At 37.6% G+C, this 19447-nt stretch overlaps 4 protein-coding genes across 4 annotated transcripts; 1 reads left to right on the top strand and 3 right to left on the bottom strand.

Moving 5' to 3' along the window:
* Positions 1-836: 836 nt before the first annotated feature.
* Positions 837-2030, bottom strand: LOC148919936 (F-box protein CPR1-like). Its single transcript, XM_089044494.1, has one exon. The coding sequence runs from the start codon at positions 2028-2030 to the stop codon at positions 837-839; it is 1194 nt and encodes a 397-aa protein (XP_088900620.1).
* Positions 2031-4744: 2714 nt separating this feature from the next.
* On the bottom strand, positions 4745-9278 carry PKP-ALPHA (Pyruvate kinase family protein). Its single transcript, XM_008225988.3, has 6 exons — positions 8393-9278; positions 8206-8296; positions 7907-8100; positions 7349-7470; positions 6412-6890; positions 4745-5441 (listed from the first exon to the last, which is right to left on the bottom strand). Exons 1-6 carry the CDS (start codon positions 8960-8962, stop codon positions 5140-5142), a joined length of 1758 nt encoding a protein of 585 aa, XP_008224210.1. The 5' UTR covers positions 8963-9278; the 3' UTR covers positions 4745-5139.
* A 692-nt stretch (positions 9279-9970) lies between these two features.
* Positions 9971-12896, top strand: ARFC1 (ADP-ribosylation factor C1). Its single transcript, XM_008225989.3, has 3 exons — positions 9971-10384; positions 10638-10862; positions 12354-12896. Exons 2-3 carry the CDS (start codon positions 10671-10673, stop codon positions 12711-12713), a joined length of 552 nt encoding a protein of 183 aa, XP_008224211.1. The 5' UTR covers positions 9971-10384; positions 10638-10670; the 3' UTR covers positions 12714-12896.
* Positions 12897-12914: 18 nt separating this feature from the next.
* LOC103323962 (guanine nucleotide-binding protein subunit gamma 2) lies at positions 12915-16688 on the bottom strand. Its single transcript, XM_008225990.3, has 4 exons — positions 16130-16688; positions 13456-13508; positions 13315-13359; positions 12915-13233 (listed from the first exon to the last, which is right to left on the bottom strand). The coding sequence occupies exons 1-4, from the start codon at positions 16262-16264 to the stop codon at positions 13149-13151; spliced, it is 318 nt and encodes a 105-aa protein (XP_008224212.1). The 5' UTR covers positions 16265-16688; the 3' UTR covers positions 12915-13148.
* Between the last annotated feature and the right edge of the window lie 2759 nt (positions 16689-19447).

Genomic DNA, 19447 nt, shown 5'->3' with positions numbered 1-19447 from the left:
TTTGATTGCTTTAGCTTAGTCAAAACTTTCTTCGCCTCATCGGTCAAGGCTCGGCAAGAACTTGTTTTTTTTTTTAAAATGTTGGGCAAAAGATTTTGGGTTTATTTATACCCTAACATTTTTAATCTTCTTTGAAGTCCCAAATTATAAATGAATGGAGAAAAGAAATTGTTGTTGGCACTCCAATAGGATCATCATCCATTCCTCAATTGGCAATTTCTTCACTATATTATTACAAAGTAGAAGTGTACAACTACTTTTTGGTAAAACTGGTTATCAGTAACATGATGTGAACAGTATGTGGCCTGCAACTTTAGCTTATGATCAAAGAGTAATGTTACATTTGATTTCAATCTCATAGAGAAGACACTCTATCATTTGAATGTTTCTAGCTTTATTTCAGGAATTTTACGTCAATCGTCTACAATATTCCTTTCTAATCATAACTCCAAAGCAAAGGAATATCAAATGACTCTTGTTTTATTTATTGAAATTGAAACGAAATACAATATTCATTTCTAATCAGAACTCCAAAGTGCAAGTCAAAGATTGTTTTTGTACGATAAAGAAAAAAGATTTGAAAGCGGCATCACATCTAAATAAATGGAAAAAAAATAGAGAGGATATCATATAACATATTGATGTGGTGTATCGAATTCACTCCAACTAATACAATAATTAATAAAATTTCAAACATAAAATATATGACTTATGTGTCTATCTCTTAGAACTGTTCCACATAATTTGGTGGTAGATGATATGGAGGAAAGCAGATTGAAAGGTCGCCATATAATTGCCAATGTGGCAGGTACTATTTTTTATACTGAAAATTAGTATCAAGTGGCCAAATCAAGTTTACTTAACATTAAATCACATCGATCGGCGGTAGCTGGTGCCCCTCTCTCAGCAATAACAGGATCACCATCAAGAAGACAAAGACTCCCGACATAAAAAGTTGTCACGTGAAGTTGAGTTAACAGAGGACAACTAAATTGAACTTGTTTGAAACTCTTGTTCCTTAAATCATACCAAAAAAAGGCTCTTCCGTTATGTGTCAAAACCATTTCACCATTCTTTGACAACACCAAAGGTTTGGAGAAAAAACCCACACCTGAAGGCACAGCTTTATTCTCCAAAGAATAAAGCAGGGTCCAAGATTCTGTCACTCCATATTCCTTCATAATCCAAACAGCATGTCCGGTCGGGAAATAAACACATAGACATAAACAGCCCCCTAAGACCTCCAAACTGACGATATCATCGCTTATCAGAACCAAGGGGAAGGGAAACTGGCAATATTTCTCACTGGCAAGATTAAGGGTTTGAATTATGTACCGATTTCCATCGACCTCGTTAACCATCAGCCAACTCATAGCACCGTTGCAGAACATAATGGGAGTGCGACCCGAAGAAATACTACTAAAAAGAAGCGCGTTTTGGATCCTTTTCCATGAGTTGGATTTTAGGCTGTAAATTTGAACTTGAACACTCCGACTGAACCCGTTTCTATTATTATTATAAACAAAGTCCGTCACCATTCCCACAAGTTTATAGTCATCATTAACTGAATCATACCCTAATCCATAGAGGGGATATCTTTTTCTGTTCCCAAAGGTGGGCAAGGGAATCTTCTTCAACTTTTGAATTGACGGGTTCCACAAAGCCATATACCTCTCGTCCTTGCTTTGAATGCAAAACAGACCATGAACAGAATGGCCCGTTAACCTTAAGACATCGTAGGCATCAGGGAATTTGAACGGCTTCTCAGCTTTCACGGCTGTACCGCTGGTATTGTTGTCGCTAAAGGGCAATGAAAATAAATCTGGTGGTGGTGGAGGACGGCGCTGACATGACGTGATTAAAATGGTTAGAGAGTTGGTTTCAGTGGAGCGTAGGAGATGGGCGTTGATGAAGCGTTGGTCGTGGATGAAAGCATACCAAGCCTTTGAAACGCACAGGGATCGTATCAAATCCTTGGGCGGAAGCCGTAAAAGGATGTCCAAGATAAGCTCCGGTGGCAGGGTAGTCATGGTTGGTATTGATTCTTGAAATATTGGGTGTCTAGGGTTCTTATTAGGGTTTAGAGGCTCTTCTCCCTCTCTCAATTGCTCAACTCTGAATGAGGCTTGAAATCTCTTTTTTCAGCTTTAAAAAAATACGAAAAAAATTTAAGCCCAAGCTTTCCTAATGTGATAAGGAATTGTAAAACTACAAACCTAAACTTCGAACTAATGGAAATTTTTTTGTTTTCCTAATGTGGTAAGGAATTGTAATGAATTTCCTATTATTTCCTATTCGTTTGAGGAAAGGCCAAGCACTGCTTTCTCAGTTGGAGACGGACTCAACAGAACTCTATAAATACCAAAGACGCCAGAAGGAGCCAGGCCATACCAAGTTCGAAGTAAAACTACGTACTAGCATAAGTGGATTGCGCCAATTTAGAATATCGCATTGTTAGAAAGCTAAAACTACTGCAAACGATCTCAGCTACACAATAATGATGATTGAAGAGTCACCACTGATGGCCATGATAACTCTACCAATAATATTTTTTCTAGCATTCTATGGAATCTCCAATCTTTCAGTGCTCATCGTGTACCTCATACTTCGGTTCTGCAGTGGTGGAAGGCACGTTGATGATCTTGAAGCGCAATTAACAAATCTACGGCCGTCAAATCTTTATCATCGAGCTCCTTATTCAAATTACCATGCCAGATATATTGCAGTGGTGGCTGAGGAAACGACGCCACCGCAGGAATCAACAGTCTTCACGTATAGAACTGATCAAAGCTTCTCTACTACTACTGCTGATGAGTGTGTAATTTGCTTGGACGAGTTTATGGAGGGTCAAAAGTGCAGGTTGCTTGCTAACTGTAACCATTCGTTTCACAAGCCATGCATTGATGAATGGTTAAGCACCTGGAAAAGCCGTTGTCCCCTTTGCCGTGCTTCTGTTCAAAATATATCTTAGTTATATGTTTTCATGTTTTTTTCTTAAAGGGCCTTTTGTATATCTTCTACGGAAATTGTGGCAATTACATGAAAAATATATGAAAAATGTTTTTATTTTATTTTTGGGAAATATGTTTTATTTTGAGTCATGGGTTATATACTTTAATTTCCTAATTTGAACTTGATTTGTCATCTTGGGTTTGAAGGCTTGAAGCTCACCAAATGTAGATAATTAAGGATACTTTCTAGTGTTGCTTGCTTGGCTTTCTGGTGCAAGCTTTTGTCGAGTTTTCAGAGAAACCAATGTTGTGGTGTAAGGTTGGCAAGATCGCTTGTTCCAAAAATACTAATAATGATAATTAAGGATAATTGATTTTTGGGATACTTATAAAAAAAACCCAATTCTAGACATGTATTTATAAAAAAACTCAAACACTATTTAAACATAGAAACACACTCAAAACCCATCATTAAACACACTCAAAACCCATTTATAAACACACCCAAAAAATATACAATTGTTAATTTTGAGTGTGTTTCTATGTTTAAATAGTATTTGGGTTTTTTTATAAATACATGTCTAGGATTAAGTTTATTTATAAATTTGTATTGATTTTTTGCCTTCTGATATGATCAAGCTCACGGATTTACCAACGAATCTTTAGTCTAGTAATAATTGTCTCCACTTAATTGTGCTATTGAGCTGAAACTCTCCACAAAATGGGGATAGAATGGATTTTCTCAGTCTAGGTTCCTAGCTAAATGTGATCTCACGAAAGAAGTGTATCCAAGAACTCATAATAATATTACTACCCTAATACCTGCAACAATTAGTCTTGGCCTAGCAAGACCAAAAGCGAATAAGTTATACGAGAAGGTGTGCAGTGTAAAACCACTTTTACATTCCCTTTACACTTCTAGGGGGTGTAAATACGTTTTTTACTCCAATGGAAAACGATGTAAATCCAAAGATGCATATTCAATTTGTTTGTGATAATTCTTTTTTTTGTGTTTTTTGTATGTTTTAACTTTTTAAAATTAATTTTGTGCATGTTACTTTATTTTATTTTTCCAAATAAATGGACTTAAAAAATTTAAATTTGGAACATAGATTTTAACATATTTTTGAGAAGATTTTACCTACAAACTAACATAAAAATATCTATGTTTGTACAAATATGGGCCATAGGAAGTGCAATGCAAATTGCATGAAATCTAGGCTTTCCATTTTGAATTTCAATCATTCTCTTTCCCTTTTTCTCTTGTGAGTCCCGCCTACAAAGGATGTAAAAGAAGATGCAAATGTGTATCTAATTTTACATCTCTATGGTGGAGGTGTATTTTTACAACCATTTACATCTTCCCATTGGAGATCATTCCAGTGACAAATGATGTATATTTAACATACACCCCCTTATACACCATTCCATTGTGGATGCTCTAAGAGCATCCACAATGGGGTAAAGTTTACATTTTCGGAGGGTGTAAATACATTTTTTACTTCAATGGAAAAGGATGTAAATTTTCATTTTTTCTCTCTTAGATGGGTCCCTCCTGCAAAGGGTGTAAAAATAGATGTAAATGTGCATTTTAGTTTACATCTCCATGATGGTGATGTATGTTTACCACCTTTACATCTCCCAATTGGAAATTATTCCGGTGACAATGAGTATATATTTAACATACACCCCCTTATTCACCCCCTCATTGTGGATGCTCTAAGAATGCAATTCACCGCTTAACATTAAACTTGAAAATGGTTATTGTTGATCATGCTTGATGCAATCTCAGAAACACATCAAAACACATATTTTAAAGTTGAACAAGGCAATACAATGCATAAGGTAAACTATTTGTGCAACGCCAAAACATAAAGATATAGGCCTTTCAAGGACAATTCTTGTCATATCTCACCCTAACACTAGATTAATGTCACAAGGCACTATCATGAACTAAAAAAAAAAAAAAAACCAAGCAGCTCAAGCGGGCATAAACCTGACAAATTCCATGGTGGATCTTGAAGCAAGGCCCCGGTCAGATCAATAAAGGAAATTTGATTATCTCCATATTACCCCCTTTTCTTTTCAACCGAGAACCAAATTGCAGCAATGAACGTAGCAGTTCGATAGATATAACCGAATCTAGAAGGATCAAGAAAACACTTGCAATCCAAATGAAATCCAGTTTTTAAGGAACATTCATAACTTGGATGGACTGCAAGATGTCTGAGACAGCAATAACAAGGTCACCTGATTTGATCAAATTCCTGGCCTTGAGCAGTGAGAAGGTTTTATTCAGGTTGCTTTCCATATCATCAGAGAAGCTCACCCGAAATGGTATCAGACCCCACTGTAGGTTCAGACGCCTCCTCACAGATGTTGTGTTAGTAAAAGCAAAGATTGGGCAGTCAGGCCGGCAGCGTGACAGGAGAGATGCCGTGTGGCCCGTCTTTGTATAGACAAAAAGAGCATCTACCCCTAAATTGTTAGCTGCAAAATCACAATTCACATTAAGATATGGTTCCACATGCAACAAAAAACAATGATGAAAACAAGTATACAATCCAGCAGCAAGGGACGATAATAAAAAAAAATTCAGTCATTTGCATTACATTAACCAGCTTAGTAGGTCGCCGAGGGCCAAGAGACAGGTGAGGCCAAACATAACAAACACAAGGAGAAAAAAGGGCACATATTGTCATTATATGAAAACTTCTCATTTTATTGAACCCTATTCTGGATGCACTTTTTGATGAAACTCTTGATGCAATATCCAGATTAGTATACTACAACTGCGGTATCTAATATATACAGTAACAAGTTTTTAAACAATTTTTCTGAAAACAGATAACATAAGTACATGCACTGCTGGACTCAGAGTCTCATGAAACGAACTAGTATATACCATAGTATGAGTTCCTATAGAGGAGGACAAGAATCAATCAAGACATGAACGAACAAAAATGTACAAATACATAGATGAAGCTGAAATGCAGTTTAAAAAACACAATTTATAAATAGAGGGAAAACATCATATTTATGTCATTGGACATTTTCATTCAGCTTCTGAACAACTAGGACGATCAGTGCATTTTCAACAATATATAAAAGGAAAACAGATTGGAAAGTAATTAATCAAAACATTATCTGGCAACCAAAATGTACAAAATCACATATAGAACATTAGATGATTATCTCAACATTGCTTTGTGTGTGGGGGTATGTGCTTGGTATAAATGGCATTGTTGCTTTTGTTATTTTCTTAGACCGACTGATTTAGATGACACGTATTGTACATCCTGGTGTAAAATCCGTACTAGCAGCATACCGAAGCTTCATATATCAAGACTCTCTTTGCAGATCTGCCATTTTACGTAACACACGGATAATTGCTGAACTTACCTCACTTAGAAACGTATTTAGTAAAACTACTGACAGATATCAATCAAATAATGCTTACCCATCTTGGCAGCAGAAATGCAAATCTCCTCTGAAATACTGTCTGAAAATGACGATCCAACGCCTGGGAGTTCCATAGCTTCATGATGTTTCTCTTCCCTCCACCATCTCTCAATCCTCAGACTAACACTTCTGAGAACAGCCAATGACTTCTCCGGGAACTGGCCCATAGCAGACTCACCAGAGAGCATCAAAGCATCAGCTCGCTGCCTCACTGCTTCAGAAACATCAGCCACTTCAGCTCTAGTTGGTGTAGGATATTCAATCATAGATTCGAGTAGTTGAGAAGCCACAATGACTGGCTTATTTAGCTGCCGACAAACTTGAACAATCCTGTGCTGGGCTGCTGGTACCTGTTCTAGCGGTATCTGAGCACCCAGATCTCCTCTTGCTACCATTGCTCCATCTGATGCTAGAATAATTTCTTCCAAGTTCTTTAGTGAGTCAATACTCTCTATCTTAGCAATGACAGCAACATCGCTGCACCAACATGATTAAAAAATGAATATTATCAGCTTAAATGAGAAACACACATTAACCACATTGGATATTGGATATAAAGACAATTCCCAAAATAGACAAAAAATTAATCAAAAGTGGAATGATATTAATCTCAGTAGATCTAATTCAAGTGGCAGATAGGTACATTGATCTTTAATTATTCAATTAAACTAACTGCACAGCCAACACATTAAGAGAACTTTGACCAACCACAAGTCTCACAAAATGCACACAGAAGTTGAAAACATGTCAAATCACTTAACAATGAGAAAACCAACAAGAGCAGTCCACAGTAACAATTGAAAGGAGGTTTCATGATGACGTGATAACATATGACCAAGAAATATAATATATATATATATATATATATATATATATGCACTTCTATACAACATAAAACGTCTGAGAATGCACGCATATTCAGGACTTTACTTTACCTATCTCGAGACCGTGCAGCAATATAGCTTTTAAGATGATTAATCACTTCAGCAGACTTGACAAAAGATACAGCGATAAAATCAACACCCTCTGCAATCCCAAAATCAATGTCCAACCAATCCTGAATAAATTGAAAGCTAGAGTATGAGACCAAAAGATAAGCTTTGACACTCACAAAAATGCTACTGTAAAAGCAAACACGTAAATTATAGCAGCACAAATGATATACACTTTAAAGTTAAGAGTTGCCAATTCATGATATGCTTTTGAGAAAGATTCGAAGTTTGACCAGACAATACCAGACAGGGTTAATGGAGTATAGGATTGGCTTTACAACCAAGTTGAACCATAACCTAATCCATGTTGGGATTGTCAAAAGAATTAATCTTTATGCAAATATTCCAAATTTGGGCTTTATGCAATTTACTCAATATGGTCAATACCATGCAACACTTAGGTTAAGCCATTCTAACCATTTAGCAATTTAATATTCACATCAAACGATAAGTCCTTTATGTTTTTTCTTTTATCTAAGAGGAGGAAAAGAATGAGCAAACCTTAGAAGAAATTGTGGGAAGCATGGCATTACGTTCTCGCACTAAACTCCCATCCCTCCAGAATGTCAAATTAGCCCGAGGCAGCAACAACCCAGGATCCGTGCATCTACATTTAACATCGGGACCAAGCTTCTCAACCACCTCAAACCTCACCATGCCACCATCCACAAGCAGTTCATCCCCCACTTTCACATCTGCCAGCATAATATCACATAAAGTTTCACCATTTCAATCAAGAAAAGGAAAAAGCTTGAAATTTTGAATACAAATTGGTAATTTGGTAAGTTTAATTTAATTACCTTCAGCAAAACCATCATAATTCACATTGATGGTGCGTTCGGGGAGAGTGTAGCCGAAAGCTCTGACACTAAAAGTCCATATCTCATCATCCTGCACATAAAGTAATCAAGCTAACCAGTTGTCAGTATTCAGCATCAAAACATGCACACAAACTGTTTGAGAAAATGCCGCAGAAACCAAACGAACCTCTGCTTTTGCAGAAGAGGCGCCACCGAAATCGCCCATGTGAATCTCGCTGCCTTCGGTGTCCATCATGATGGCGACGGCGTACCCCTTCTCCTCGTTGAGCTTCCTGACGCGTTGTATGACCTCGCGGTGCCATTCGCGAGTGCCGTGGCACATGTTGATGCGAGCGACGTTCATGCCGCCAACAGCGAGCGACTCGAGCTGTTCGAAGCCGGAGGTGGCTGGGCCGATGGTGCAGATGAGCTTGGTGCGCCTTGTGCTACGGAATCCGTTCTCTCTGAGCTCGGCCTCGGTGACAGCGTCGACCTCGATGGAGCTGGAGAGAGCATGGTCGGGCTGCGAAGCAGGGGGTTGGAGCCCCAAAGAGGAAGTGCCGTTGTCGGTGACGATAACGGAAGGCTCGCGATCGGATGAGGCGGCTCTGATCGAAAGCTTCGGGAAGACGGGGACGGCGGTTGTGGCGGTGGTGGTGGTGACCGGTAACCGGCGATTGAAGGGGGAGAGGAAGGAGGTGTTGTGTTTGGGGACGGCGAGGTTCGATGGGGTGAGGAGATGCACAGACTGTGACATTGTGATTGGCGGTGACCGGAGATGTACGGTCAGAGAGTGAGAAGGTTGGGGGATTTAAAAGAGAGGTGGGCGGAGTTGCCGAAGAGGAGAGAGAGAGAGAGAGAGAGAGAGAGAGCCTTGGAGGTGTTTCCAAAGTGAGCAGCAATGAGGGGGGCCAAAAACGGCCGAGAATGAAAAGAGCAGGGGATGCGGTGTCGTTTTCGGTTTGTGTGTAGTTGGGTGACGTGGCTGAGGGTGAGCGGTGGAATTTGGTGATGTTTACCAACCTGCCTGTGTTGATTATTGTTGTACAGTTGGGACTGGAGAGTCTTCAATACAAGAAGACTAGATTGGCAAGTATTTGGTGATTTTCAAGTTAAATTGGCAAGTTTTTTTTTTCCCTTTTCTGAGAAAAAGCGATATTTATTGATAGATAAACATTACATTAGACATCCGCAATGATATCGGAAGAATCCTCATAATCCTTACATTAGATGCATCAGTTAAATTATAACAAAACGAGCTAGTCTATGAACATAAATTTTGATTTCGGAGTTATTCCAATTGTTTTAAGAGAGAATAATTAAGAGTTAGTTAATTAATTTAGTAATTATGTCAAAGTAATATTAAAATCATATAATCTTCCCAAAAAAAAAGAGTAAAATTAGGATGCTTAAAAAAGAGGAGCAGTTTCTTATTTCTTTGAAGATAGCCAAGTACATACCCATTATTTCTCTTCCTAAATCTTGACTTTCTCAATTGATGACTTCATTCAAAATAAATAAACCTACCCAGCACTAGTGTGAATAGGAAGTGTTAGTTTGGTTTGGGCCTTAGTGTTTCTCATAGGCCCTTTTAATTTAGCTACATCTTTTCATTTTGGTCAAGAAAATTTGCAAAAACAATTTTGAAACAATAAAACATAAGAGAATGTAATTCTAATTTTGCCGTTGAACGGCATCTTAACACAATTGGATATTCCTCATCTTTCTTTTCTTTTGATTTGATTCCTACTCCTCTTTCATTTTGGGCAAGATAGAGAAAGGGATAGACGTAAAGAAAGGGACGTAAAGAGAGACGTCAAGTCCCAAATAGGCAAATGGGCAGTGGCCTCCGACACCACTTGAACGAATAAATATTTTTGGTGGGTACTTCTTCAACGACTAATATTAACAACCCATTACAATAAAATACACAAATACAAAGGCGCTTCCTTTATCACCTTCACACAACAAACCAAAGCTTTCCCTTACAGATCGGATTCGCAGCGACGCAGCCTCAGAATTTCTGAAACCCCAAAACTTGGTTTCTAAATCCAAACCCAAATTTACTTTTGGGGTTTCTCCTGGTTCCAAACCTCTGCGTCCCGAACCATCGGAAAACCTCCCATCCCGATCAACCGCACCCTCCATCTCTGACCCTTCCGCCAATATCCAAGTCCAGGTTCGATCAATTTCCTTTCCCCCTTTTTTAGTTCTTGAAAATTTTACTTCTTCGATCTGCTAATTTCGGATCGAACCCACGTGAATTAGTTGATTCTTGATTATTATTATTTGGATCTTGATTTAATTTATTTATCTACCGTCACGTATGTTTATGATGTATGCAGGTATTTTATTTATATTCTGGGTTGGGTTCTATTTGATTTCAAATTTATTGGGTAATATTGCTTTCTTATGAATTTTGGGTCTTGTAGGTAAAGTTTGGATTTTTGGTTTGGGGATAGAAGATGGGGGCATTCATTTCGAAGTTTTGGTTCATGTTGTTCCCTGCAAAAGAGTATAAGATAGTGGTAGTTGGGTTGGATAATGCTGGGAAGACCACTACCCTTTACAAATTACACTTGGGAGAGGTTGTCACAACGAACCCAACTGTAGGCAGCAACGTCGAAGAGCTTGTATACAAGAACATTCGCTTTGAGGTACCATAACCAAATCCCATCTCTCCCTCTTCTATTTTCTGCTTTTGTTATTTTGGTTACTGGATGATTATCCACTTTAGGATGGATGAGTTTCTTGATCAAGTTAGGACATTTCTTGTCACTATTGTTTGTTGGATTTTAGTTGGTTTCTGATAACCCATTTGCGGGATTTTCTAATTCTGTATATTTGGCAATTGGACTTGATTTTCTCACATATTTTTTTTTTCTTCATAAAGAGCTATGCAGTCTGTAGGTATAGGGGGTCTTTAAAGAAATCATCTTTCCCATTTTCTTTGGTTTCTTAGTACTACACAAAGGATTTTATTTCCTTCTATTTATCTTGCCATCCAAAATACCTTGCTGGCCGTTTCTGTCATCCTCTGTAGCAATGATCTTGAGGTTACTCTCCGTCTTTCACCTGCAATTCCCTCACAGCTATTGAGAATCTTTTCCATGGCAATGCCTCTTAATCCTGACGTAGTTATTAATCCCACACCCAGCAAACGCATTCCCATGAATTCTTTAGTTAAATAATTATCATTGCGAGCATTGAGGGGATGAAATCATTGGGTAAAGTTGTTGCTTTAGTCCTTACACAAAATTAATTCTATATTGGGAGACTCACATAAGCATGAGTCTTTTGTCCTTGCACAAAATCTTACCTACTATGCTTCAGGTGCTTGAACATTCTTTTGAGTATGTGTGTTTGCGTGTGTATGCATTTCTAATTTGTATGAATTGCACGTGTATGTGGAAGGATGATAAAGTTCTATTAAGTTTGAAGTTAACATATTCTTGGCCTTGTACAAGAGAATCATGTATTAATTAGTATAATGAATTTACATAAGACTGAAGAAACTAATATTCATAGTATATTTGGAGGTTTGGCATAATGAGAGATAGATGGAAGAGAACATATAGTTGGTTGTAAATGTAACTTTTAATTGGAAGGTTCTCATATTTATTGCCACTTATTAGAGCCATGTATATATATCATTGTTTGTACATAGAAAATGGCATGGATAATGATTTTGTTATGTCTGGAGGATAAGCTTTTGGCTAGGGCAAATCACATGGTGATTCCCCATATATCAATGAACTTTACTGCATTAGCATGCCAAGGAACAATATGAAGTATTTGTTGACTTGACACGGATGTAACGTTACTTGCCAACTGAGCATGATAACTGTGACTTTAATGCTGATGATGGTCAGAAGTGTAGAAATGAAGTTGAATGTTTACAAGATACTGCCCAGCTTTGTGTATGTTGACCTCGTTGGTCTGGCTATGAGTCTGTCATTTGAACTCATTGAATATTTTTAGCTACTGCATTTATAAGGCCTCTCTATACCTCTCTATACCTTAACATGCTCACAATATTCTTTTCCATGTTTCTTTCATTTCATTTTCTGTCCTTGAAGGCATTATGTCATGCTTAGAGTTATTTGTTGTTAGATGATAAGAGCTAAAGATTATGCCAATCATGACAGGTATGGGATCTTGGCGGACAAGATAGACTAAGGACTTCATGGGCAACATATTACCGTGGAACTCATGCTATCATTGCAGTAATAGACAGTACGGATAGGGCCAGGATTTCTATTATGAAAGATGAACTCTTCAGGTTGCTGGCACATGAGGATCTTCAAAATTCCGTTGTACTGGTTTTTGCAAATAAACAAGACCTCAAGGATGCCATGACCCCGGCCGAGATCACTGACACCCTTTCTCTTCACAGCATTAAGAATCATGACTGGCACATCCAAGCCTGTTGTGCCCTCACAGGAGATGGCCTGTATGATGGTCTAGGTTGGATTGCCCAGCGGGTTACAGGAAAAGCACCGAGTTGAAGATAGAGAGAGAGACAGAGAAAAGAGATTTTTCACATATTTGGGGTTTCAAGGATGAGTGATGTAAAAGTGTCAGTTATGTATCATCAATGTTATTTGCTCTGAGCAAATTTGTAGATTGTTTCCAATTTCAAATGCTTGAAATATTTTACATTTTGAATCATTAAGCATTTCGTTAAACAATATGATATGCCTGGAAAATTGTTTATGCTCTGCCAAAACACTGAAGCATTTAATTGAAAACTTGCTACACTCTGCACAACTGCCCTAAATTAAAGGCACACGAATGGAAGCGTTGCCATAAATTGTCATCTGCACAATGAAGCATCTAGTAAAACATTCCTGAATAACAGCAACAATCGAAATCTGTGATACGTCTGAATTGTAGCCTCTGTGAACAAATGATAATGGAAGCCTGGAACTGAGCAATGATCATCACAGTATCCAGCATCTGCAACCTTTTGAATCTTTGGGTCCTTCAAACCATCGATCCCAAAATGGATTAAGAGGGCCATGTGTTCTGTTAATCAAGAGTAAATTACAATAAGAAAAGGGCCGCGAATTTAGAAAATGAAACAAAGAACTAGAATAGAGGTGTTACACTGGGAGTAATGGATCAGGCCTTGTTTCTGCATTGTTCAGTATTCTGAAGTACAAAACAAAAGTCGGTTAACAAATTGATCATGGGAAAAACAAGCGTTCTAGATAAAACTCAAACAATTTAAGGATATATCATGCTTACTCCTTGCATGCAGCTGAGGCCTTGTCCATCTTTTCCAGTTGTTCCAACTCTTCCTGTGGAGACAACATTAAAGAATAAATCCATTAGCAGTCTGAATACTTAAGTCATGCTGATAAATAATGACATACATGAAATGTCAAACGACCATCCTATTAAATTCTGGGTTATTCAACACACACACACACACACACACACACAACATGCCAGTGAGTCACTTTTCAGGTGCCTTATGGATACCAAATCACACAACTAGTTCATGGAAACTCCTTCCCACCAAAAAGGGTGGAAAGCAATTAAAGCAATGAACATACTCAAAAACTCCAACTCCTAATCAATCCAAATGTGAATAATGTCCCAAGCTGTTTGGCCATAAAAATTCAGGATCATGGGAAGCTGAAACATGCCACTAGATGCTTGACCATGTGCATCATGGGTTTTAGTTAAGATGTATTACAGAAAGACTTGAGAAGCCAATTACTTCCAAAAGGGAAAATGTTAACAAAATGACGCACAAGGGCATGCTACTTATCATAACAAGAGAAGGTTACACTACACAGTTCAATGACATTGACATCCAACTTTCCCCAAAAGGCAGTCTACACCTCACTCTCTTCAAGGTGCCCTACCTCTTTGGTGGAAGAGGATATGGAGTTGCAATTCTTAAAAGAACGTGAGTCTTGTGAAGGAATATGGCATTGATCGAGCTAAATGCAGTTGATGGAAAGTTTCAATGTACTTCACTTCCTATTTTTTCGGTCTTATTCTATATCTTACTTCAAAAGTAGTCACTCAGTTGTGTTTTTAAAACTGGAAACGAATTTAATGTAATCTGAAAGATTCTAATATGGTATGTTGGTGAAATTAATTCCTAGGAAGAGCTAAAAAAAGAACTGGTTACTTCATAGTTTGTTGTCTTATATAATTTTACATAAGGATAAATTTTCCTCAGATTTTTTTGAAAACGGGTGGTGGGAGCATTTTGCATTCTTCATTACACTACTTCTACAGGGGTCAAGAGTGAATCAGCATACTATTGCTTAAATAAGTAGGTTCAGGAAATTGATTCAATGAAGGTTTTGCTGAGAAAAATAATGTTGTATAGTGCTAAAAGGATAACAGCTTTTAACTCCAGTCCACATGACTGATCACACCCATATATCTGGTTGCTCCTAGGTTGGGAAGTTGAGGGTGTTTTAACAGTTAAAGTCCCGAGAGGTTAAAAAACCCCAACATAAATGTAATAAATTCATAATTTTCTACTCGGCATAAGAGAAGTCATCTTTCCAACCACCCAGCAACAAATTTAAGAGCCTTTATGAAATTCTACAGCTGACAAGTAAAAGCTTAGGGGTCAACATACATTGACTCCGGGTAACTGTGATCAACTTTAACCATTACACAACTCCTGTTGTTAATACACCCTCAAGTAACTTGTAGATATTGCTTGATTCAACTGAATATTCTGCAATTTGAGCTAATTTCTTTTTAGTTTTTTTTTTAAGTTTCAGTTATCAACAATTTGATAGGTCATGCATTTTTACAATACAGCATATATTTGAACCTTATTCTTGCACTTTCTTCAGCAACACCCCATGTCATCTTTTCAACCTAATGAAGTTTTGTCTTCAAGGAATAGCTTAAAGACAAAAAGTTCACAGGCCTTGCACGGCATTTGACCATATGACAATCATCAAGAACACTAACCAAGCCTGAAATATGTATACAGACAAAGGCAAAAGGAGTGGGGAAAGTATGTCACTGTATAATGTGTAAACTCAATGACTCACTTCTCATAAGCTAAAAATGAGTGATTAAAACAACTTTCCTACATGGCAGCAGTAAAAACCATCCTGCTTTCACCAACAACAAAACCAATCAGTTGTCTCGCAGGAAACATGCACCCACTCAAAGCAAGACAACTAAACACCAAAATGTCCTGGACCGTCTACTTCCATTATTATCTATCTTCTGCAAATCAGTTTGTCCTTCTGCACAATAAACTATAACAACCGAGAAGGCAATCAAATTACGCCTAAGCACAAAGCTACATAATAACTGGACCTGAACTAACTAAATGACTAATAACTCCAAAAACTCTAGAAGTCTGAAAAAGACATGGTTGCAATTGCAAAGCAAATCACCGAAGTTCAATTCATAAAAATCCATTTCCACATAAGGACACCAACTTTTAATAAAACAACCACCCTAATAAATTTTAGCTAACAGTGAATAAGATGGTCACATGGCCACAATAGGCAAAGCTCAGACGGTCACACTCAAAAGGGGCAGCATAGAACTTCCCAAATTCTCACATTACACTATACAACTAGGAAACCAAACCCACCGATCAATAAAACAAGACCATAATCTAGCAAACAACTAAACCAAACCATTTCAAACTCTGCACCCAGTTCAACACATTCACCGCTCAGCTAAATTTTCTAATAAATTCCAAACATCGATTTTCAAACAGAAAATTCGGTGACCGTACAAAGCCAGCAGCTAATTGAATTCAAAATTGAAATTGGAAATTTCACTGTCTGATTGACACATGCATCCAATCAAAACCGGAAATGAGATATAAAACAATCAAAATTCAACATAGAATGCAACAGCAACAATATCAAAAGGACAAAATTCCCAGCATCAGAATCAGAGTAAAAGCATCACTGACCTCTAAGAATCTAGCTTCTTGCTCGAGCCGTTTCAACTCGGCCTGTATCCTATGCTTCCCTCTGGTATCAGCGGCTGACAAAGACTGTAGCCTTTGGGTTGTTGGGCTCAATGATTCTGACCCATCCGATTGCATCTTATCACAGAAAGCACCAAAGGACTAAACTTCACAACTAATACTCAGTTGCAAAACCAACTTTCTTCACAAAGAAACAAATTGATCATCGCCGCCAGGCCATTGGACTGAAACTTAAGGACGACCCAGAAATCTTCATGGACCCCACAATGAATTTCACACCAAAAACGCAAAGCCCTTTTGCAAAGGAGCGGATCTATAACAGAGAGAGTGTTTTTGTGTGTTGGGTTTTTGGGTTTGGCTGTTTTAAGAACCTTTTTAAAGGGAATGGCAGGAGAAAGGAAGAAACTTTCTTCTTTGTGTTTGTTTGGTTTGTTTGGTAGTGGAGAGTGTTGGTGAAAGCTGGTTTTCTTTTCTGTTTTCTAATTTTCTGTGTCTTTTTTGTCTCTCTCTCTCTCTCTCTGTGGAGACCGAAGAGTCTATCAAGATTCCTACTTTGTAGAGCCCCATGCGATGTTTCATCGTCACACTTTGCACCCCGAAACTGTGGATTGTGGAAGCGCACTGCGCATGGTACCATGGGCTCAGACAGGACAAAATTCAGCTCAGGTCTTTTAGTACTATACAAAGTAGAAAGGCTGAAGAGGAAGTCCGTAACTTGTAAAATGATTAGCTAGGCTGGTGTGGTAGGGTATTGTCACTGACAAGAAATTTTGTGTCTGCGCGACATAACATCATGTGACATATCAACATGATATAATGAACTAATCTTAATTATAATAAGTGTATATAAAACTTTCATGTGATATTCTTGTCAAATAAACAACACTTACCTTAGCTGGATCTTGTTTTGTGCCAAGTAGGCAAGTGATGGATGCGTGACAATTGTGTGAACTTATAACATCAGTTGACATGAACGTTATATTAGCTGTTCTCTAAATTTTAGCTAAAATAGCTAAAAAAACTATTATAGCTAGCAAACTACTTAAAAAGTGATTCATGTACCAATGTTTTCTATTTTGGCTAATCTTGAATATTTTATTATTTCTTAAAATTTAAACATTTGATTATCCTAATTCATAATAGAGGGAGAGAAACAAAGACATAGTGAGAGAGAGAGAGAGAGAGAGAGAGAGAGAGAGAGAGGAAGAAGACTTTGAATTTTTGAATTTGAATTTTTTGACTGTTGCAAGAATAATGCAAGACTTCAATTTCTCTCTCCTTCTTGTTAGATGTAGTGAGCCACCAGATTCCAAAAGTGTGCTTTCCAAATTGGAGAACCAACTAGCGAACTTGGTGGAGTTGTGGTTTCCCCTCCTTGTCACCAAAATTGGTAAAATAGGGTATAACAATTCTATCGGAGATGTTTTTACACCATTTACCTAACCTTTTGTTTTTCACGCACATTAAATTTTAAAAAATGTACATCATTAAAGTTTCATCCTTATCTTTCTCAATAATTGAATGTGTGTATTCGATTCCAAAGATCATAATGAAGTCTTTTCTTACATAATAGTAATTGTGGAGGGATTAGGGCTAGGGGTTATAGTTGAAGATTGGAATGATACTTTCTTGGCTGCTACTATGTCCAAGAGGGGCCTAATGAGGTCTTTTTATAAGCTAATCAAGTGGCAGGGATAGAAGAATAGTTGCCCTCAACTAATGATTTGGGTAGAAACAGCTCTTGATTTATGGCAATGGCTTTGCTCACTTATATACATCATATCACATAGAAAACACCGAAAGTTATTGTGAGAGAGATTAGATGCTAGTTTTGGCATGTCAAGCATAGAGAACATTTTTATTCTTGGCAAAATGATTAGATTTCTAGTATCATTTAACATGCGTAGAGAAATCAAAAGATATATCAACTTGACCTGTGAGTTTGTGGCACGTCGTTGTCTTTGTAAGCGACAAGCGCGTTTACTGTTTCTTAAGAGCAGCGCGGGTGTACTGTCATTTCATGATTTTACCCAGTTGTGATTCCTTTCTTTTTTGCGACGGCCACGTGTTCACATTGGGCCAAATCCTCGTAACTGCCACGTAACAGTAAAACATCTCTTTCACTGTCTGTCACTCGCGTCTCTCCTGGTCGGGAGAAGAACTATTCTACAAATCCAAATCCAGAGTCTCTGCATTTAGAGCCTCTGCATTTACATGCATTGCGCTCAAATAATTCAATGACCTTGAATGGGCCGCGTCAGCGAGTATAACTTTTTTGTTGTATTTACAAATTTAACGGTAACGTTTCCGTTTCCGTAAGCTCCTATCTAATCTATATCATTTGTCTTTGGCACAAAGCTATTCAGCGACTGTTTCAGCCAAAACCCATCATTTTCTTTAGCAACTTATCAATATTTCTCCAATTCATAACTTTCAATTTTCATGAAAATACCCAATGATTACAGCCACTACCCATCAATTGATTGCCATTTGGAATTCAGTCAAAATTCATGAAAAGAAGCTGCACTCTATATTTGAATTCAGGGATGAAATGATAAACTATAGAACGGAAATTTACAAAAATGAGCGTTGCAAGAAATTGGTTCATCCTCAAGAGCGTCGACTAGTAGTGTAATAGCCGCTTGACGCGGTTTATCGGCTTCGCCAGATACTTCAATTCCTAAATTCACTTAACAGTAAAACATCTCTCTTTATTAGTTTAGGTGTCTTGTTTTGAGTTGTTGGATTATTATAATGGCTCAGATCAAGCAAAATGCAAGTAAATACGAAGACTCTAAATGCAAAGGCTTGGAATCCCTATTCCACACCCCCAATAGTTGATCTTGATTTTGTGCCCCAATGGAGAGCTTGGGGTGATATGGGCCCTTGGACTTGAATAAACCAGTCTCGCTAAATTTGGCTCTTAGGTTAAATTTCAAATCAAATGTAATACTTGAATGAAAGAACATGAAAAGCTATAGGCTTACGACTAACAAAATTCAAATAAGTAAGAATTCAGAACATGGAAAGCTAATGCTAAATTCAAACTCTTTGTTTCCAAGCAAAGTTTCTTAGCAAATCAAAAGACAAAGGCTTCCATTTTTTCTCCCTTTGTTAATGGTAAGAGTCGATTGCCTAGGTTTTGCAAGATTTTCAGTGAATTAGGTCACGAAAACGCATTTGCAATAATTATAAATGTATTGATTGAAAATGGTACAATGTTCATAAATTTGGAATTTTATACTTATTCGTTGTATTTTTGAAAATTCTAAGTTCCACTTTGAATAAGTAGGCAAGTTT

The sequence above is a fragment of the Prunus mume genome, linkage group LG2 (assembly GCF_029339155.1).
Source record: "Prunus mume cultivar Tortuosa linkage group LG2, ASM2933915v1, whole genome shotgun sequence".
Taxonomy (NCBI): Eukaryota; Viridiplantae; Streptophyta; class Magnoliopsida; order Rosales; family Rosaceae; genus Prunus; species Prunus mume.
Note: the sequence above shows the minus strand (reverse complement) of the source record. Positions and strands in the feature narration are given on the sequence as shown.